At 48.9% G+C, this 22,894-nt stretch overlaps 1 protein-coding gene across 1 annotated transcript in view; it reads right to left on the reverse strand.

Annotated features, from left to right (window-relative positions):
• The window catches only part of LOC123483337 (galactose-3-O-sulfotransferase 3-like), a 19,424-nt gene extending 1,624 nt beyond the window's left edge, over window positions 1-17,800 (reverse strand). Inside the window, exons 1-2 of the mRNA XM_045213141.1 lie at window positions 17,530-17,800; window positions 504-606 (exon numbers count right to left, since the gene is read on the reverse strand). Of these exons, the coding sequence (XP_045069076.1) occupies window positions 504-586 (83 nt within the window). The 5' untranslated portion in view covers window positions 587-606; window positions 17,530-17,800. The remainder of the gene's footprint in view (window positions 1-503; window positions 607-17,529) is intronic.
• Window positions 17,801-22,894: the final 5,094 nt, after the last annotated feature.

The following is a 22,894-nucleotide window of genomic DNA, read 5'->3' on the forward strand; positions in this document are numbered from 1 at the left end:
CAACATAGCTAGCAGAGAGGGTGGGATCTTTCTGACAAAAGTCAAGAGTGAACTGACGGAAGAGTGAAAACTGAACTGGTTCCTAGCTGTACAGATAGCTAGCTGACCAAATAGCAATAACTCAAGCTTAGGTCTAGTAAGCTTGCACTTGGTTTATTTGTTACATGCAGGGACGGAGTTAGCGTAATGGAGAGTGAGTAACAGGAAGCATAAAAGGGAGGAGAGCCAAAGGGAAAAGGAGAGAAAAGGTAGGGAGAATGAGAGAACAGAGTGAAAGGAAATGGAAAGGGAGGGGAGAGGGTAATAGGACAGCGAAGACACACACGGGGACAGTGCGCCGGGTGATGAAGCCCGACCCCAACGGCCCTGGTCCCAACACTCTAGAACAACCCTGTCATTCTATAAGTGAGAACACCATTCTAATGTAGCTGCCATCTACAGTAAATACATATCATACTTCTGTACATGCATATCTTCCACCTGACCGTGTGTGTGTGTCTCACCAGCTGAAGTGGCCCCCACGGTGCAGCAGTAGACTGACGGTACTGATCGCCACAATGACCAGGAATATCTTCTTCTGAGACATGATCCGCAGCTTCACTGAAACTGAGGGAGTCGGAGGGAGACAGAGGGAGAGGGAGAGGGAGAGGGAGAGGGAGAGGGAGAGGGAGAGATGTTATTATACATACAGTATATACAAAACCAAAGGAGAGAAAGAGGGAGATTTACTCAACATATAATTGGCCATGTCCATTAGCAAGAGAGTATACAGTGACTAATAATAATGGCCATGTGTCCATTAGCTCATTCCTCTTAGGACCCATTAAGATGGATACGTTACTGTAAGTAGACCCCATTGGTAGAATATGTAGCGCATAAAACATGTTCTAATTCAATTCCATGGAATAGGCAACAGAACCTCTAAAAAATTATGAGTGAGAATGGTGGAGAATGGCATTCTGGAAAAGATTCCAAGCCACCACCAACTCTCCTCTCCTCTCCTCTCCTCTCCTCTCCTCTCCTCTCCTCTCCTCTCCTCTCCTCTCCTCTCCTCTCCTCTCCTCTCCTCTCCTCTCCTCTCCTCTCCTCTCCTCTCCTCTCCTCTCCTCTCCTCTCCTCTCCTCTCCTCTCCTCTCCTCTCCTCTCCTCTCCAGGTTGGGTTACTTAGCTACTTAGTAACCACAATTAAACTACTTTCTCTAGTCCAGTGGTTTTCACTCCTGGTCCTGGGGACCCAAGGGGCTGCACATTTTCGTTTTTGCCCTGGCACTAACACACCTGATTCTGATCAAAGGCTTGATAATGAGTTGATTAGTTAAATCAAGTGTGTTGGTGATGCTAAGGCAAAAATAAAAAAGACTGCTCAAGTCTACGCCAAACTCTAACTGTCATTGGGATGAGATGTTAAACTGAGTTCTTGACCCACTGTGGTCACTAGATCCCATGGCACTTGTTGCTAGTGTAGGGGTTGTTAACCCCTGTGCCCTGCATTCCCTAACTGGCTGCTCATAGACTTCATCTACATTAACTATACTATAACTATGCATGTCCAGATTATTATCATTTTTTACCCTTTTACCAGATAAGTTGACTGAGAAGACAATCTCTGTTACAGCAACGACCTGGGGAAGAGTTACAGGGGAGAGGAAGGAGGGGGGATGAATGAGCCAATTGGAAGTTGGGTATAATTAAGTGGCCATGATGGTATGAGGGCCAGATTGGGAATTTAGCCAGGCCACCGGGGTTAACACCCCTACTCTTACGATAAGTGCCATGGGATCTTTAGTGTTTACAGAGAATCAGAATATCCATTTAACGTCCCATCCGAAAGACCGAATATAGCCCTAGCAGATTACTATAAAGTGGCCCCATTGAGCTCCATTGAAGATCACTAGTCTACCTACCCAGGCAGACGTTTCTCTTAGTGCCACAGACAGACAGATGGTCCAGATAGCAGCAGACCCAAAGGGCCCAGAGACACACACACACACACACCATTTTCCAGCAGTAAAACGAGCCTTGGTTTTAAGCAGTGTGTGTGTGTGTGTGTGTGTGTGTGTGAGTGCAAGCCAGCCTGCCTGGTGGATCATGTGTCACAGAGAGTTAATAAGAAAGGGATTTAAGTGGCTCCCTTTCTCTCTCGAGCCACACACACAGGCACACACACACACACACACACACACACACACACACACACACGCAGTCTACTGCTACTAAATCATAACCCTGTAGTGAGTGTAGGGTGTCAGCCTCCTGTGCTGTCATATCTGAGCCGATCGTTGTGAAACCCAATCAGGCCTTTTTAATTAAACACGTCTCCTTTCTAGTGTGGCCAGAGTCTGGGGCAGAGGGTGTGTGTGTGTGTGTCTGTATCTGTGTGTGTGTGTGTGTGTGTCTGTATCTAAGTGTGTGTGCGTGTGTGTGTGTGTCTGTATCTGTGTGTGTGTGTGTGTGTCTGTATCTGTGTGTGTGTGTATCTATGTGTGTGTGTGTGTGTCTATCTGTGTGTGTGCGTGCCTGTGCTGCATCCTGGATGTGTGCCTGCGTTCGTGACTGTGTGTGTCCCTATGTCTGTATTGACCTAAAAAACATGAATAAAGCCTTGCTATCTGTGATGTGATTGGTTTAGTTTTAGAGAAAGGAGGACAGTTATTTGTCCACATTAGAGCTGTCTACATCGGTGTGTTTCACTAACGTCACTGTAATTTTAGTGTGACATAAAGACAGTCAATCTGTTAAACTCTCTCTCTCTGTCTCTGTCTCTGTCTCTCTCTCTCTCTCTCTCTCTCTCTCTCTCTCTCTCTCTCTCTCTCTCTCTCTCTCTCTCTCTCTCTCTCTCTCTCTCTCTCTCTCTCTCTCTCTCTCTCTCTCTCTCTCTCTCTCTCTCTCTCTCTCTCTCTCTCTCTCTCTGAGATTCCCTCTATTTTCCTATAGAATAATTCTACAGCAAACAGCGTTGGACAGTGGAGTCAAAGTACGTCATACACACTCGCTGTGGAACGAACAAGACACATCTTGCGTGACCAACACAGCATTTCTTTGAGGCTAGCCTTAATGAAGTAATGAGCAGACCTTCACGCTAGCTATCGCCCAACTTACCCCGGCAGATGCTTATGGTCGATGCTGATGGCGTCTTGTACTGAATTCATACGCTGACCCCTAACCTTTGACCCTATACGACTGTAGGTGACTTTCTGTCATAGACCTCCCTCACTAGGTTTTCTAGACAGCATACAAGGCCCACAAAACTGCTATCAAACTGGTCAGTTTAGGGTGAAGTTACAGGACTATGGTTTCCATTAGATTTAGATTTCATAACACATCCATACTGTTACATCCCAAATATGTTGGTAACACTTAATAACTTAAATGAATAAGCAATTCTAAATGCTTTTGAATGGTTTTTAGATTATTATAAATGCATTTTGCATGAACTATCCCTTTACAGTGCTGTTACAGGAGGGGGGTCGCAGTTCCGGAGCGACCCACTAGGTGTCATCCTCCGACAACCTTAGGCATCTCCTCACTCACAGTCTGGACGAATCATTATCTTATTGATGTCACCTGTGTCTACCTCTTCACCTGTGTATTCATGCCCTCACTTCCCTGTGTTCCCTTGCACAGTTTTCTCTGGTAGTTTCTCTATGTCCAACAGTACTACCCAGTATGAACTTCCTTCAAACTACAATCTCTCTATCCATGAGTTCAACGGACTCTGGGGAAGTAGATAAAGGGCTTCATTGCCAAAATCCTGAAGTATCCCTTTAAGTAGTGGATTGACTTTTTTGGATGTGCCTCTCTGTTATTTTTCATTGCCCTAATCCCGAAGTATCCCTTTAATGTGACATCATTTTTGCATTAGTATCAATCGTCTCATAGTAGGAGTGCTGATCTAGGATCAGGTCCCACCTGTATATGTAAACTTATTCATTTAGATCTCAAAGGCAAAAATGATCCTAAATAAGCACTCCTGCTCTGATATCCTTGATACATATGGCCCCAGTTCTAAGAATTCCAAGAAATCCTCTGCTTTTCTGTTTGCTGTCCTAGGTATTATCTTACAGAATCAATCTGATATAATATAATGGCTTGAAATTGTCCTTTGCACGGCCTCCCAATCCTTCTCTCCCCTTGCCTTCCTCCCTCCCTCCACCCCCCAAAAACATCCTACGAACATAATTGCTTGAATAAAAAACAAATAACACCAGCCGATCCAAAGACACACACACATACACACACATACACACACACACACATACTGTCACGCCCTGGCTTTGGGACTCTGTTATGTTGAGCCAGGGTGTGTAGTTTCTATGTGTTTGTGTTCTAGGTGCTTTATCTAGCTCATGTGTTTCTGTGTTGGCCGGGGTGGTTCTCAATCAGAGGCAACGAGTGTCAGCTGTTGCTTGTTGTCTCTGATTGGGCACCATACTTAGGCAGCCTGTTTTCCACAGTGTTTTGTGGGATCTTGTTCCGTGTATGGTTAGTGTCTGTTACCAAGGACGTCACGTATCGTTTTGTTGTTTTGTTCGTGTGGTACTCTAATAAAATAAGTATGTTCGCAAATCACGCTGCGCATTGGTCCACTGTGTTCGACGATCGTGACACATACATACATGCCACAAAGGTCAGGGGGTAAAAGTCATAGGTCAAACTGATGATGATGAAGGGGTTCATTTCCTTGGTACTTATTTCCTGTGAGAGTCAGCTATATACAGCGCCACTTGTCTGAAGTTATTTTCCTCATTTGTAGGATGTATACCATGTATTGTACAGTAACGCCTCATAGATACGTGAGTCTAGCCTGATCCCGGATCTGTTTGTGCTGTCTTGCGTGACAATGAGTGCCAAGGCATTGGCAAGACAGCAAAAACTGATCTAGGTTCTGGCTAATGCCTGTGAGTCTGCCAGTGGGGTTGATTGAATTATTAATTGTGATGTAACAATAATTGTGCTGTTCCCAAAAGTTCTCCTAATTCTAAAAATGCCAGAGCAGTTGGCACAGAGCCTCTGTCAGAGCTTTGGTGTTCAAGAAGAAGGGAAGGAGAGAGACAGGGATGGTGATGGAGAGGGGGGATTAAAAGAGAGGGGGCAGAGAGAGAGGGGGGGTAGAGACAGACAAAAAAAAGAGAGAGTAAGGGAGGGGTGCAGGAAGACAGGCAGACAGACAGCCAGGAGGAGGAGGTCTCTAACCTGTCCTCTACAGACAGCCAGGAGGAGGAGGTCTCTAACCTGTCCTATGCAGACAGCCAGGAGGAGGAGGTCTCTAACCTGTCCTCTACAGACAGCCAGGAGGAGGAGGTCTCTAACCTGTCCTCTACAGACAGCCAGGAGGAGGAGGTCTCTAACCTGTCCTCTACAGACAGCCAGGAGGAGGAGGTCTCTAACCTGTCCTCTACAGACAGCCAGGAGGAGGAGGTCTCTAACCTGTCCTCTACAGACAGCCAGGAGGAGGAGGTCTCTAACCTGTCCTCTACAGACAGCCAGGAGGAGGTCTCTAACCTGTCCTCTACAGACAGCCAGGAGGAGGTCTCTAACCTGTCCTCTACAGACAGCCAGGAGGAGGAGGTCTCTAACCTGTCCTATGCAGACAGCCAGGAGGAGGAGGTCTCTAACCTGTCCTCTACAGACAGCCAGGAGGAGGTCTCTAACCTGTCCTCTACAGACAGCCAGGAGGAGGAGGTCTCTAACCTGTCCTCTACAGACAGCCAGGAGGAGGAGGTCTCTAACCTGTCCTATACAGACAGCCAGGAGGAGGAGGTCTCTAACCTGTCCTCTACAGACAGCCAGGAGGAGGAGGTCTCTAAGTTGCAACCATAGCAAACATCAGATTAATAGTTATTCTACAATGTAGAAAATAGTAAAAATAAAGAAAAACCCTTGAATGAGTAGGTGTCCCTTTTAAGTAGTGGATTTTTTTTGTCTCTAGTTTGATTTGGTCCTGCCGTACATACCTACACGTACGCTACGGTCACAAGACGCAGGCATCCTTATTGTCCCTAGAATTTCTAAGCAAACAGCTGGAGGCAGGGCTTTCTCCTATAGAGCTCAATTTTGATGGAATGGTCTGCCTATCCATGTGAGAGACGCAGACGGTCTCGACCTTTAAGTCTTTACTGAAGACTCATCTCTTCAGTAGGTCCTATGATTGAGTCCCAGGGGTGCGAAGGTGAACGGCAAGGCACTGGAGCGACGAACCGCCCTTGCCGTCTCTGCCTGGCCGGCTTCCCTCTCTCCACTTGGATTCTCTGCCTCTGACCCTATTACGGGGGCTGAGTCACTGGCTTACTAGTGGTCTTCCATGCCGTCCCTAGGAGGGGTGCATCACTCGGGCTCGTGCGGTGGAGGAAATCTTTGTGGGCTATACTCTGCCTTGTCTCAGGGTAGTAAGTTGGTGTTTTGTTGATATCCCTCTAGTGGTGTGGGGTCTGTTCTTTGGCAAAGTGGGTGGGGTTATATCCTGCCTGGTTGGCCCTGTCTGGGGGTATCGTCGGGGGACTAGGGTCAGTCTGTTATATCTGGTGTAATTCTCCTGTCTTATCTAGTGTCCTGTGGGAATTTAAGTATGCTCCCTCTAATTCTCTCTCCCTCCCCTCCCGGAGGACCTGAGACCTGCTACATTGTCCCGGACCTTCTGTTTCTCTCTCTCTCTCTCTCTCTCTCTCTCTCTCTCTCTCTCTCTCTCTCTCTCTCTCTCTCTCTCTCTCTCTCTCTCTCTCTCTCTCTCTCTCTCTCTCTCTCTCTCTCTCTCTCTCTCTCTCTCTCTCTCTCTCTCTCTCTCTACTGCGCCTGCTCAATTTAGCGAACATTTTCCCAGCCTAGTTGTTACCAAATATCCAAAAACAAAAATCTGACATTGATTGATTTATCAAGATGAGATAGTGTACATGCCTTCATGTCACGGTTTCGGCCGAGGCTGCCTCTCTCCCTTGTTCGGGCAGGCTTCGGCGTTCGTTGTCTCCGGAATACTAGCTGCCACCGTTGTATGTTTCATGTTCGTTTGCTTTTGTCTGATTGTTGTCACACCTGTTTTCATTTAGTGTCATTAGTGTCCTATTTAGTTCTCGTTGTGTTTGTCAGGTGTTGTGTGTTATTGATTTTTGTCTGTCGTGTGTAGGGCTGATGTTCGCTATTTCGCTCGGTTGAGCTTCCCTCCACTGCGTGGAGTGTTTACGCACCTGTGTAGCGCGCATTTGTTTTGTGCGCCTTCGTGCGTTATTTCGCCTACGGGCAAGTGTTCTCGTAATTTCCTTGTTGGAGAGTTACTAAAGTCTGTTGGACTATACTTCGGTGTCCTGGGTTTGATTCCACCACTACACCCACCTACAGCACGCGTGACAGAATAACACACCTTAAAATGGAATCAGCAGGAGCCGCAGCAGCCCAGACGACGCTGGAGGACCAGGTTCGGGAACAACGGGACCAGATCCTGCAGATGGGGACCGCACTGCAGGAGGTGATCACCACCATTCGAGGCTGGGGAACGCCTCCACCGCCACCTTCCCTGCCAGCACCATCGGCCAGTCCGCCCATTCCAGCACCGGAACCCCGAGGAGTCCGACTCTCGCTCCCGAGGTCCTACGATGGAACCGCGGCCGGGTGTCAGGGATTCCTTCTCCAGGTGGAGCTGTACCTGGCCACCGTGCACCCGGCGCCCTCGGGACATGAGAGCGTGTCCGCCCTGATCTCCTGCCTTTCCGGGAAGGCATTGGAATGGGCCAACGCGGAGTGGAGGAGGATCGACGCGGACACCATCACGTCACGACGAGTTCTCCCGCCGCTTCAGGGCGGTGTTTGACCATCCCCGGAGGGGAAAGCGGCGGGGAGCATCTGGTCTTCCTCCGGCAGGGGAGGAGGAGTGCGCAAGAGTTCGCCCCTCGAATTCCGTGACTCTAGCGGCAGATGCAGGGTGGAATGATCGGGCTCTCGTCGATCACTACAGGTGTAGTCTACGAGAGGACGTCCGTCGGGAGCTGGCTTGTAGGGACACCAGCCTCTCGTTCGACCAGTTGGTCGACATGTCCATCAGGCTGGATAACCTACTAGCTACCCGCGGACGTTCCGAGGGGGGTCCGTCCATTTCACCCTCCAGCGCCTCCGAGCCGTGTCCCATGGAGCTCGGGGTGCTGGGCGCTAGAGAGAGGAGGGGTCGGCTTACTAGGGGTCCATCCCCTGCACCAACTGTGGTCGGGGAGGACACACCGCGGATAGGTGCTGGGGATGGCCTCCTAGGGGAGAGGACGACAGGTCCCGCACTGGGGATTCCTTCCAGGTGAGTAGGCGCCCCACTCACCCAGAGCTCTCTATTGCACATTTCTGTTTGCCTGTGAGTTTTCCACAGGTAGCACCTCATTCCCAGCATAAGGCGCTGGTAGATTCAGGCGCGGCTGGGAATTTTATTGATAAGACATTTTGTTTAGCTTTAGGGATTCCCCTTCTTCCTGTTGATGTCCCTTTCCCCGTTCATGCCCTAGATAGCCGTCCGTTGGGTGCGGGCTTGATCAGGGAGGTCACTGCGCCACTTAGGATGTGTGCGCAGGGGGGTCATCAGGAGATGATTCAGCTATTTCTGATTGACTCTCCTGCGTATCCGGTGGTGCTGGGCATGCCCTGGTTGAGTACCCATAACCCATCTATTTCGTGGCAAGGGAGGGCTCTGATGGAGTGGTCTGCCCAGTGTGTGGGTAGATGTTTAGGCGTTTCCGTAGGGGCTACCTCGGTGGAGAGTCCAAACCAGGTGCCCGCATTGCACGTTCCCCCTGAGTATGGGGATTTGGCTATTGCGTTTAGTAAGTCGAGGGCATCGCAGTTGCCGCCCCATAGGCAGGGAGATTGTGCGATAGACCTCCAGGCAGGAGCTGCGCTCCCACGGAGCCATGTGTATCCTCTGTCTCAGGAGGAGAAGAAAGCTATGGAGACTTACATAGACGAATCTCTGAGACAAGGATACATACGGCCTTCCACTTCCCCTGCATCCTCGAGTTTCTTTTTTGTGAAGAAGAAGGATGGTGGTTTGCGCCCATGCATCGATTACCGTGGTCTCAATCAGATCACGGTGAAGTACAGTTATCCACTCCCGCTGATTGCGACCATGACTGAGTCCTTGCATAGGGCGCGTTTCTTCACTAAATTAGATCTCAGGAGCGCGTACAACTTGGTGCGCATCAGGGAGGGCGATGAATGGAAGACAGCCTTTAGTACCACCTCGGGCCATTACGAGTATCTTGTCATGCCATACGGGTTGATGAACGCTCCGTCAGTTTTCCAATCATTCGTGGATGAGATCTTCAGGGACATGCAGGGGCAGGGGGTCGTGGTGTACATAGATGACATTCTCGTGTACTCGCCTACCCGTGTCGAGCATGTGGCCCTGGTGCGCAGAGTGTTGCGGAGGCTGGTGGAGCACGACCTGTATGTTAAGGCAGAGAAGTGTCTGTTTTTCCAGGAGTCGGTCTCCTTTTTTGGGGTATCAGTTGTCTGCGTCAGGGGTGAAGATGGAGGTAGACCGGGTGTCAGCCGTGCGTAATTGGCAAACACCAACCACTGTGAAGGAGGTGCAGCAGTTTTTGGGGTTTGCGAATTACTACCGGAGGTTTATCCGGGGTTTTGGACAGGTGGCAGCTCCCATCACGTCTCTCTTGAAGGGGGGCCCGGTGCGTCTGCAGTGGTCTGCCGAGGCGGACAGGGCATTTGGGAGGCTGAAGGACCTGTTTACCTCGGCTCCAGTGCTGGCGCATCCGGATCCCTCTTTACCATTTCAGGTAGAGGTGGACGCGTCTGAGGCCGGTATAGGAGCCGTGCTTTCACAAAGATCAGGCGCGCCACCTAAACTCCGCCCCTGTGCTTTTTATTCCAAGAAGCTCAGTCCGGCGGAGCGAAACTATGACGTAGGGGACAGGGAGCTGTTAGCCGTGGTACAGGCCCTAAAGGTGTGGAGGCACTGGCTTGAGGGGGCTCCAACACCCTTTCCTCATTTTGACGGACCACCGTAACCTGGAGTACATCCGGGCAGCGAGGAGGCTAAACCCTCGACAGGCTAGATGGAATATGTTTTTGACCCGGTTTACGTTTAAGATCACGTACATCCCTGGGTCCCAGAACGGTAAGGCAGATGCGCTGTCTCGGCGGTATGACACGGAGGAGAGGTCCGTGGAGCCCACTCCCATACTGCCGGAGTCGTGTCTGGTGGCACCGGTAGTGTGGGAGGTCGATGCTGAGCTCGAGCGGGCGTTACGCACCGACCCTAGTCCACCACAGTGCCCGGAGGGTCGGAAGTACGTTCCGCTCGAGGTTCGGGATCGATTGATCTATTGGGCTCACACGTCACCCTCCTCTGGACATCCGGGTATCGGCCGGACAGTGCACTGTCTTAGTGCCAAGTACTGGTGGCCCACGTTTGCAAGGGATGTGAGGGTTTATGTTTCCTCCTGCTCGGTGTGCGCCCAGTGTAAGGCGGCTAGACATCTGCCTAGGGGTAAGTTACTACCCCTGCCCGTGCCACAACGACCATGGTCCCACCTCTCGGTGGATTTCCTTACTGACCTTCCTCCTTCACAGGGGAATACCACTATACTGGTCGTTGTGGACCGGTTTTCTAAGGCCTGTCGTTTGCTCCCCATGCCGGGCCTTCCTACCGCCCTGCAAACTGCCGAAGCCCTATTCACCCATGTGTTCCGGCACTACGGGTACCCGAGGATATTGTGTCTGATCGAGGTCCCCAATTTACCTCCAGAGTCTGGAGGGCCTTTATGGAGCGGTTGGGGGTCTCGGTGAGCCTCACCTCGGGTTACCACCCGGAGAGTAATGGGCAGGTGGAACGTGTAAACCAGGATGTGGGCAGGTTTCTTAGAACATACTGCCAGGACCGGCCGGAGGAGTGGGCAAGGTACATTCCCTGGGCCGAAATGGCCCAGAATTCCCCTACGCCATTCCTCCACTAACCTAACCCCTTTCCAATGTGTGTTAGGTTACCAGCCGGTTCTGGCACCCTGGCAGCAGAGCCAGATCGAGGCTCCTGCGGTGGATGAGTGGGCGAGGCGCTCGGAGGAGACATGGAACGCTGCACACGTCCACCTGCAGCGGGCCCTCCGACGTCATAAGGCGAGCGCCGATCTCCACCGCAGTGAGGGACCGGTGTACGCACCTGGTGATCGAGTCTGGCTCTCTACCAGGAACCTGCCCCTCCGCCTGCCCTGTCGGAAACTGGGTCGGCGGTTTGTAGGGCCATTTAAAGTCCTGGGAAGGTTGAACGAGGTGTGTTATAAATTACAGCTACCTGTTGAATATAAAAGTATTAACCCCTCGTTCCATGTGTCCCTTCTCAGGCCGGTGGTAGCTGGCCCACTCCAAGAAAGTGAGATCAGGGGAGACTCCTCCGCCCCCATTGGACATCGAGGGGCACCGGCGTACTCCGTGAGGTCCATCTTGGATTCGAGACGTCGGATGGGGGGTCTCCAGTATCTAGTGGAGTGGGAGGGGTACGGTCCGGAGGAGCGGTGCTGGGTGCCGAGGAGAGACATTTTGGACCCGTCTCTCCTGACGGAATTCCATCGTGGGCACCCGACGCACCCTGCTCCGCGTCCTCGGGTCGCCCCGAGGCCGGAGTCGGCGCACGTCTGGAGCCGCGCGTCAAGGGGGGTACTGTCACGGTTTCGGCCGAGGCTGCCTCTCTCCCTTGTTCGGGCAGGCTTCGGCGTTCGTTGTCTCCGAATACTAGCTGCCACCGTTGTATGTTTCATGTTCGTTGCTTTTGTCTGATTGTTGTCACACCTGTTTTCATTTAGTGTCATTAGTGTCCTATTTAGTTCTCGTTGTGTTTGTCAGGTGTTGTGTGTTATTGATTTTTGTCTGTCGTGTGTAGGGCTGATGCTCGCTATTTCGCTCGGTTGAGCTTCCCTCCACTGCGTGGAGTGTTTACGCACCTGTGTAGTGCGCATTTGTTTTGTGCGCCTTCGTGCGTTATTTCGCCTACGGGCAAGTGTTCTCGTAATTTCCTTGTTGGAGAGTTACTAAAGTCTGTTGGACTATACTTCGGTGTCCTGCGTTTGATTCCACCACTACACCCACCTACAGCACGCGTGACACTTCAATTGCATTAGTCTACTTTAATGTCACGCCCTGACTTTAGGGACTCGTATATGTTGAGTCAGGGTGTGTATGTTGTATATTTCTATGTTGATGTTCTAGTATGTCTATTTCTATGTTGGCCGGTGTGGTTCCCAATCAGAGGCAGCTGTCGCTCGTTGTCTCTGATTGGGGACCATACTTAGGCAGCCTTTTGGCACTAGTAAGTTGTGGGATCTTGTTCCGTGTGAGGTATGTTGTTTGTCTACCTTGGACTTCACATTTCGTTTCATTTGTTGTTTTGTCGTGGTGTTTATTCAATATAAATAAACATGTATGCATATCACGCTGCGCCTTGGTCCGTCCCGTCTATAAACTAACGTGACAGAAGATCCCACCAGACCTGGACCAAGCAGTGTGCCGAGGAGGAGCAGAGAGGATGGACTTGGCAGGAGATGAGAGAGGATCTGGCAAGAAAGAGGGAGGCCCTGATCAGGGTGGAGAGGCAATCCCTCCCAAAAAATTGGGGGGGCACACGGTGTGAACGACGAGGCAGCAGGAGGCCGCGACAAGACGGATCTGCTGGTTAGTAGAGGAGGCCACCAGATTACGGGGGCCATTGGTTCAGAGGGAGCAAAAGGAAAGTGTAGAGGCACGGCGAGAGGAGCTGGTTAGGCAGCAGAAGGAGCGGGGGTTAATGAAGGAACCCAGTCCCGCACCTCGCACCAATCAAGTGGTGCGTGTCGCCAGTCCGGTCTGGCCCGTTCCTGCTCCCCGCACTAAGCCAGTGGTGCGTGTTCCCAGTACGGCCCGGCTCGTTCCTGCCCCTCGCACCAAGCCAGTGGTGCGCGTCGCCAGCCCGGCCCGGCCCGTTCCTGCCCCTCGCACCAAGCCAGTGGTGCGCGTCGCCAGCCCGGTCCGGCCTGTTCCTGTCCCTCGCACCAAGCCAGTGGTGCCTGATCCAGCTCCGGTCAGCAGCTCCACTCCGGAGCCAGAGTAGTCCACTCCACCGGTGCCTGATCCAGCTCCGGTCAGCGGCTCCACTCCGGAGCCAGAGTAGTCCGCTCCACCGGGGTCCAATCCAGCTCCGGTCAGCGGCTCCACTCCGGAGCCAGAGCAGTTCGCTCCACCGTCGTCGGGTCCAGCTCCAGTCAGCGGTTCCAGTCCAGACCCAGACGTCAGCCCCTCTCCAGGTTCGGGGTCTCCCACACCAGGGTCCAGACAGGGCTTGGTAATTCGTGGGAGGAAGGAGAGGGGAAGCAGCGCGCCGAGGTCCAGACCAGACCAGGGGCGCAACAGGGAGGTGGAGAGTAAGTGGCCGTCACGCCCTGAGCCGGATCCGCCTCCGAGGCGGAATGCCCACCCGGCCCCTACCCTGTTATGTTTATGTGGCGTGGTCGGAGTCCGCACCTTTGGGGGGGGGGTGTTCTAGTATGTCTATTTCTATGTTGGCCGGTGTGGTTCCCAATCAGAGGCAGCTGTCGCTCGTTGTCTCTGATTGGGGACCATACTTAGGCAGCCTTTTGGCACTAGTAAGTTGTGGGATCTTGTTCCGTGTGAGGTATGTTGTTTGTCTACCTTGGACTTCACATTTCGTTTCATTTGTTGTTTTGTCGTGGTGTTTATTCAATATAAATAAACATGTATGCATATCACGCTGCGCCTTGGTCCATCCCGTCTATAAACGAACGTGACATTTAATCCAATTTTTCCTAATTCAGTTGATCATAACTAAGGTGACTTTTCCTCTCTCTGTGCATTATCTAGGCCCACTGGATGTTTCCTCGTCTCCTCACTCCGCTGCCGCTCGCCTCCGCCGCATTGTTCTCAACACCAGTTTAAGTTTAAATAAATATACTGTTTTCTAGAAATTTGGCTTTATTTCGGGTTCGGGCACATTTCATTTCTGTGATGTCGGACTGAGCCTGGGCTCGGGCTTCAGCTCACTGGGCTTGGGTTGGACCTATAGGGAAACTTCACCCCGGACCCCAGCCACACCTGTGGTGTGGGCCCCTCCACCAGACCTTCACCATCACAACCACGTCCCAAAGTGCCAACCACATACAGCCAATCAGGACAAAGACATGTTTAGAAGGCACAAAGCAGGATTAAACTTGATCAATACGAATTTTCCGCTTCAAAACTTTTTGCTTTATTCTTGCATGTCGAACATGACCTTTGCTTATGAGTTTCAACGTTTTGGTAACACGTTGACAGATCAGATTCTATTTGGCCTGAAAATCTCTTGAGGTCATTCAGCAACAGCTGCTCAAAAGAAGGACAAGGGATTGAGGGCAAATAATCTCCATATCCACACATGTGGTACAAAGCCAACCACACCCATCCCGTTATCTCACCCCCCACCCCTTGTGTGTGTGTGTGTGTGTTTGTGTGCATGCGTGTGTGTGTGTCTCGTGTGCCCACTCCCCAGTCAGCATAGAGGTCAGCCAGATAAAGGGCTTTTTAAACAGTAATCCCTGACGGTCCGTTTAATCCAGGTCCCCAAGGATGGGGATGTTGTACATCTACAAAGAGATGAAAATAATGTGTTTGCACCACCAAGGGCAGCCCGGCCCCACTGGACACATGCCCAACCTCTGGCTCCCACTCGGCTCTGCAAACCCATCTGTATTTCTATCTGTTTGGCCACGTTGTCAGACTGACAGTGGGCACTATGTAGAACGCTCGCTTCGCTAGATGGAATCATAGGAGAGGATAGACCATTGATACGGCCAGGAGTTTTTCCTGGTCAGGGTTAGGCGGCCAGGGAAAACTCCAGGACCCTAACTGTAGTAGCTAACTCCCCATTACCATATTGTTTTTATCACTCATATAACACACACACACACACACATCCCTGCGGCTGCTGAGATGCAGCACCGCAAGTAAATATTTAATCACAAGGTCTGTAATCAGGCTCACGCTCCTTCTTAAATGCCAGCCTGCTCTGAGCCCACCAGCCACCACACAACTACACACCAAACAACTACACAACCCACAACTACACACCACACAACTACACACCACACTAATACACACCACACAACTACACACCACACTAATACACACCACACAATTACACAACCCACAACTACGGAGAGGGATGAGGTAGTTGTATGAGGAGCTATACAGGACCAGGGTTGAAGGCTGCAGCCTGGTCCCAGATCTGTAAGTGCTTTTTTCAAAACTCTCCTCGGAGACCCCCAGCCGTTCCGTGTATTTTAACTTCCACAGCTAGCACACCTGATTCAACTTGTCAACTAATCATCAAGCCCTGACTAGGTGAATCAGGTGAATTGTCTGGGGGTCCTCGAGGAGAGGTTTGAAAACCACTGCTTTAGCCAACTCCTCTGACTATCATTGCCATGCACGGCATGATAACAACAGCCAAGGGAGTTGGCTAAAGCGTGTACAGATCTGGGATCAGGCTACAGTTAGAGCCTACAGAATCTAGACGTATATCTGAGTAATATGTCCCTTGACACCATCGGTCTAAGTCACTGTGTAAAAGGGTATCTGGATCGATGGAGTAAACACACTTTATCATATTAACTTTCCCACTGAGCAGAGACAGAGACAGAGAGAGAGAGACACAGACAGACAGACGAGGATGGGGGGGGAGAGAGAGAGAGAGAGAGAGAGAGAGAGAGAGAGAGAGAGAGAGAGTGCTCGTGGAAGCGGGTGTGTGTGCCTGCATGTGTGTGTGGCTGCTATCACTGTTATTCATAAGCCTGTATTGTCTCTTCAAGAGCACACATTCATTATTCTGTATTATGTTTCCACAGGCGGGAAGACAGAGCCAACACACTACAACACTGCTTGTGCATGACCTATGAATATGCATATTGTTACTATAGCATTTAGAGTGGTGTGTATGTCATACATCTGAATGAGTTAATGAGATACAACTCTTTATGAATTGGGTTTAGAGGTTAATGCTATACTGTGGTGCAACGGTCTCTATACACTTGATTTGTCCTCAGTTGAATACACTGGGGTGGGGATCTGCATTTGCACGAACACACACACGTTCAATTGAAATAATTTGATTTGCATGGGGGGGTGGGGATATTGTCAATATAGGCTAGTAGGCTAATAATGAAACCAGTGGCGAACATGTACAAAGAAACCCAATCTAATCGAAGTAAACGGGAACCACATAAAATGGGAATGTTAAAACTTTTGCAGTAGCAAACTTTGACAACAGATATGTGAGAACGAATTGCACTGTTGCCTGCCACATCACATAGCATATCCCTCCCTCATGTCACATTTTAGTCATTTACCAGACGCTCTTATCCAGAGCAATTTACAGGAGCAATTTGGGTTAAGTGCCTTGCTCAAGGGCACATCGAAATAATTTTTCGCCTAGTCGGCTCGGGAATTCTAACCAGCAACTTTTCGCTTACTGCCCCAACGCTCTTAACCGCTACGCTACCTGCCGTCCAAACTACATCGAATCTGACAGTGAATTACATGAGAACATTCAGCACAATCACACTTCTGTTAACCTGACAGCTAATCGAGAACAAGTAACCTGTTCTAGAATGACTGATCAGATATCAGGTCCACTGCAAATAAACCCATAGCAAACTAATGCAAATAGGCTGGCTATATGATAAGGAAATTACAAAAAGAAATATTATATATATTTTTTAAAGTTTGCATTTATTCATATGCATGTAGAATATATATCTTATCTTTGACCTCTTTTATGTTTCATCATCTCTTAATAATTTATCTCTCTCTCCATTTCCTCTCTCCATCTCATGTTCTGAAATGATAAACTCCTTTCATGAAAATTAATTACCTACGTGGGGAAAATTTTAACCAATTTAATCTAATATAATGGCTAGGCCATAATAATCAATCATACCGTTTTCAGATGGATTATGATGATAGATAGATCATCATAATCTACTCAATTGTGAGTTTCCTTGAAGTGATTGTTGGACATCTTCACAAAGTAGCCTACAGTCCGCGGTCTATTGACCGGACAGGAAAAGACTGGGCGAATATGAGCACGGCACTCAGACCCAACTGTCAATATTTGGGAATTGGGATAATTAATTCACACACAATAATAATGATGACATGAGAACCGGCGAACGAACAACTGACGGGTTGAAATGACACATGCACGATGTATATTGTCAGTGTCACAACAGCCTACGGGAACGTCGTTTCCTGTTCATCATTGTGACTGACAACACCGCAGCACCAGGCATTTAAAGACTTAAAACCGGGGGCAGGGGGTTCACCGGTGGCGGTGACGTTGGAAAAACAATGAAACGACACAATAATGTATTCTGATTTAGAATAGCCTACTGGGGGCAATGCCAGCAGAAATTCCCATATAAATATCCCCCCCCCCATACAAATGGATGAAATAAAGATAAACGCGGCTTAAAATAAAAGTGGTGATGTTACAGATAAACACAAAGTCACATATTCTTTATCACCCACCTTTGTCATCTCACGACAGACAGACGCGACTGTTTTTGACCAATGTTGCCCCTCTTTCACCGGCACCCCGTGATGAGAGAAGCAAACCTCCAGTCTTCCTTTCCCTGGTTCTTCTTCGTCATCTATTCATTCATGATAGAAACAGGGCTTTAGGGCTTTAGAAACGCTGTGAAATCGGTCGTTTTACATTTAACTGCCGCTCTGTCCCGCTGTAGCAGTCGGCAGGTCGCTGCTCGCGCTGCTCTGCCGCTGTCTTTCATCAACGCTTTAAGACGCCTCGTGCACGAACGAGACGGTCAGGTCTTTCGAGCTCTTTTCTTCAATAGCCAAGCTGAATGCGCGCACGCGCTCTCCTGTCCCCCAGTCGTGGTGGTGGAACGAACTAAGCTAGCGCACTCTCTCTCTCACACACACACACACACACACACACGCACGCACACACACGGGGATCCTAGTTAACAATTCTAGTGAGAGAGAACGTTTTTGTAATGTTCCCCTAATGTTTGAGTGTCCAGTATTTTGTTAGTTAGGGGAACATTCTATTTATGTTAGCAAAAACCTTCTGAGAACCTTTTTAGCATGATTTGGTGTTAAAGTTAGGAGATCATTCCCTTAATGTCAAACATAACTTGTCTAGAAAGTGGTTACAATGTTTTCAGAATATACAACATTAATGTTCTAGATGCGTTTTATGGAACATTCATGTGTCCAGTTTTCTGAGGGTTAGGAGAATATTCCATCAACGTTCCACCAAACATACACAGAACATGGTTGCCATGTTCTCAGAATATACATTTACATTTACATTTTAGTCATTTAGCAGACGCTCTTATCCAGAGCGACTTACAGGAGCAATTAGGGTTAAGTGCCTTGCTCAAGGGCACATTTACGTCATTTAGCAGACGCTCTTATCCAGAGCGACTCACAAATTGGTGCGTTCACCCTATAGCCAGTGGGGGTAGAAGGATTACTTTATCCTATCCCAGGTATTCCTTAAAGAGGTGGGGTTTCAAATGTCTCCGGAAGGTGGTGAGTGACTCCGCTGTCCTGGCGTCGTGAGGGAGCTTGTTCCACCATTGGGGTGCCAGAGCAGCGAACAGTTTTGACTGGGCTGAGCGGGAACTATGCTTCCGCAGAGGAAGGGGAGCCAGCAGGCCAGAGGTGGATGAACGCAATGCCCTCGTTTGGGTGTAGGGACTGATCAGAGCCCGAAGGTACAGAGGTGCCGTTCCCCTCACTGCTCCATAGGCAAGCACCATGGTCTTGTAGCGGATGCGAGCTTCAACTGGAAGCCAGTGGAGTGTGCGGAGGAGGGGGTGACGTGAGAGAACTTGGGAAGGTTGAACACCAGACGGGCTGCGGCATTCTGGATGAGTTGTAGGGGTTTAATGGCACAGGCAGGGAGGCCAGCCAACAGCGAGTTGCAGTAGTCCAGACGGGAGATGACAAGTGCCTGGATTAGGACCTGTGCCGCTTCCTGTGTAAGGCAGGGTCGTACTCTCCGAATGTTGTAGAGCATGAACCTGCAGGAGCGGGTCACCGCCTTGATGTTGGCGGAGAACGACAGGGTGTTGTCCAGGGTCACGCCTAGGCTCTTCGCACTCTGGGAGGAGGACACAGCGGAGTTGTCAACCGTGATGGCGAGATCATGGAACGGGCAGTCCTTCCCCGGGAGGAAGAGCAGCTCCGTCTTGCCAGGGTTCAGCTTGAGGTGTCGATCCGTCATCCATACTGATATGTCTGCCAGACATGCAGAGATGCGATTCGCCACCTGGTTATCAGAAGGGGGAAAGGAGAAGATTAATTGTGTATTGTCAGCGTAGCAATGATAGGAGAGGCCATGTGAGGATATGACAGAGCCAAGTGACTTGGTGTATAGGGAGAAAAGGAGAGGGCCTAGAACTGAGCCCTGGGGGACACCAGTGGTGAGAGCACGTGGTGCGGAGACAGCTTCTCGCCACGCCACTTGGTAGGAGCGACCGGTCAGGTAGGACGCAATCCAGGAGTGAGCCGCGCCGGAGATGCCCAGCTCGGAGAGGGTGGAGAGGAGGATCTGATGGTTCACAGTATCAAAGGCAGCAGACAGGTCTAGAAGGACAAGAGCAGAGGAGAGAGAGTTAGCTTTAGCAGTGCGGGAGAGCCTCCGTGACACAGAGAAGAGCAGTCTCAGTTGAATGACCAGTCCTGAAACCTGACTGGTTTGGATCAAGAAGGTCATTCTGAGAGAGATAGCAAGAGAGTTGGCTAAAGACGGCACGCTCAATAGTTTTGGAAAGAAAAGAAAGAAGGGATACTGGTCTGTAGTTGTTGACATCAGTGGGATCGAGTGTTGGTTTTTTGAGAAGGGGAGCAACTCTCGCTCTCTTGAAGACGGAAGCGACATGGCCAGCGGTCAAGGATGAGTTGATCAGCGAGGTGAGGTAGGGGAGAAGGTCACCGGAGATGGTCTGGAGAAGAGAGGAGGGGATGGGGTCAAGCGGGCAGGTTGTTGGGCGGCCTGCAGTCACAAGTCGCAGGATTTTATCTGGAGAGAGAGGGGAGAAAGAAGTCAAAGCATAGGGTAGGGCAGTGTGAGTAGGACCAGCAGTGTCATTAGACTTAATTAATATACAATATTAATGTTCTATACACGTTTCATGACAACGTTGCAAGAACATTTATGTGTGTCAGTTGTCAGGATGTCACCTGATGGAACCAATGAAATGTCCAACCCCCTCCCCCCCCATTTTATTTGGGTCTTTACACATCACACCTTGTTACTGTTGCCAAGCCAATCAAGGCCCTGATTGGTGAACCACTGATCCATTCATAGCTCTTTGTCTGTGGCAAGGTTAGGGATACTCACACACAGTGCCTTTAACAGACAGTGTTTTTAACTTACATATTTGACACCCTTTGACATACATGACATACATGACACACTTTGACGTATATGATTACAATGTGCATGTTCATTTATACAGTAGTTATTATTCAACAGTCCTCACCTGGGATTTTGATTGACTTACTTCAGCAATTTAAGTGCTTTCAGTATAGTTGTCTAATGTTGGTGAGGCACGTTAACCTGTTTTACTGATACTCCTGAATCACTATGATCAATGAAATATTTCCTTGAGTACTTTAAACAGAGCTGAGATTTACTTCAAAGTGCATTCACTCTACTGCTTACATCCTTACACCAATCAAGTTAAATCACCCTACTATCACATTCTTACCAAAATATGTTAATGTCATTATTTGGCAAAAGTTACAATACACTTCTCTGATCTAATTAAAACGAGTTTCTCATTGAAAGATGGGAATCTGTAGGATTTCCCCTTGACCACATTTCCACTTTCCACACAAATTACAAGTATTTATTAATTCTATATACAGTGCATTCGGAAAGTATTCAGATCCCTTGACCTTTTCCACATTTTGTTACGTTACAGCCTTACTCTAAAATTGATTAAATAAAACAAATTCCTCATCAATCTTCACACAATACCCCATAATGACAAAGTGAAAACAGGTTTTTAGAAAATTTGGAAATGTATTAAAAACAAAAACCAAAAATACCTTATTTACATAAGTATTCAGACCTTTGCTATGAGACTCAAAATTGAGCTCAAGTGCATCCTGTTTCCATTGATCATCCTTGAGATGTTTCTACAACTTGATTGGAGTCCACCTGTGGTAAATGCAATTGATTGGACATGATTTGGAAAGGAACACACCTGTCTATATAAGGTCCCACAGTAGTCAGTGCATGTCAGAGCAAAAACCAAGCCATGAGGTCAAAGGAATTCTCTGTAGAGCTCCAAGACAGGATTGTGTCGAGGCACAGATCTGGGGAAGGGTACCAAAAACTTCCTGCAGCATTGAAGGTTGCCAAGAACACAGTGGCCTCCATCATTTAAAAATGATGAAGTTTGTAACCACCAAGACTCTTCCTAGAGCTGGCCGCCCGGCCAAACTGAACAATAGTGGGAGAAGGGCCTTGGTCAGTGAGGAGACCAAGAACCCAATTGTCACTCTGACAGAGCTCCAGAGTTCCTCTGTGGAGATGGGAGAACCTTCCAGAAGGACAACCATCTCTGCAGCACTTCACCAATCAGGCCTTTATGGTAGAGTGGCCAGACAGAAGCCACTCCTCAGTAAAAGGCACATGACAGCCATGAGAAACAAGATTCTCTGGTCTGATGAAACCAAGATTGAACTCTTTGGCCTGAATGCCAAGCGTCACGTCTGGAGAAAACCTGCCACAATCCCTATGGTGAATCATGGTGGTGGCAGGATAATGCTGTGGGGATGCTTTTCAGTGGCAGGGACTGGGAGACTAGTCAGGATCGAGGGAAAGATGAAAGGAGCAAAGTACTGAGAAATCCTTGATGAAAATCTGTTCCAGAGCGCTCAGGACTTCAGACTGGGGCGAAGGTTCACCTTCCAACAGGACACCGACCAAAGCACTCAGCCAAAATAATGCAGGAGTTGCGTCGGGACAAGTCTCTGAATGTCCTTGAGTGGCCCAGCCAGAGCCCGGACTTGAACCTGATCAAACATCTCTGGAGAGACCTGAAAATAGCTCTGCAGCGACGCTCCCCATCCAACCTGACAGCGCTTGAGAGGATCTGCAGAGAAGAATGGGAGAAACTCCCCAAATACCAAGCTTGTAGCGTCATACCCAAGAAGACTCGAGGCTGTAATCGCTGCTAAAGGTGCTTCAACAAAGTACTGAGTAAAGGGTCCGAATAGTTATTTAAATGTAATAGTTATGTTTTTTATTTTTTATACATTTTCAAAAAAATCTAAAAACCAGTTTTTGCTTTGTCATTATGGGGTATTGTGTGTAGATTAATAAAAAAAATGTTTTGAATACATTTTAGAATAAGGCTGTAACGTGACAAAATGTGGAAAAAGTCAAGGGGTCTGAATACTTTCCGAATGCACTGTATATAGCACACTACTGTTGACCAAAGCCCTGGTCAAAAGTAGTCCTGTAAATAGGGAATAGCTATTTGGGACGTAGTCAATGAATTGTTCCGTAAATGCTGGTAGGTCAACAATTTTTGAGATTTCTATGTGCAATAAAAAAAAATATATATATATATATTTATAAATGTTTTCGTAGAATGTATTCGTTTATTTGATTGTAACAATTTGTGATTCATAATTATTAATAGGCCGCATAGGCCTACACCCGATTCAATGTCATGCTTTTCATTATTCAAAGTTATGGCTTTTACACTGGGATATCTGTCTGTTTGACAATAGCTTTCGTTTGTTGGTCCAGCACACCTGCCATAAATGAATGATCTACTTTTCACAATATCTGTAGCAACTGAGTGCCAACATTTTATCTGATGAGTTTCAGTTATGAAAAAGA

The sequence above is a fragment of the Coregonus clupeaformis genome, unplaced genomic scaffold (assembly GCF_020615455.1).
Source record: "Coregonus clupeaformis isolate EN_2021a unplaced genomic scaffold, ASM2061545v1 scaf0079, whole genome shotgun sequence".
NCBI classification, from domain to species: domain Eukaryota; kingdom Metazoa; phylum Chordata; class Actinopteri; order Salmoniformes; family Salmonidae; genus Coregonus; species Coregonus clupeaformis.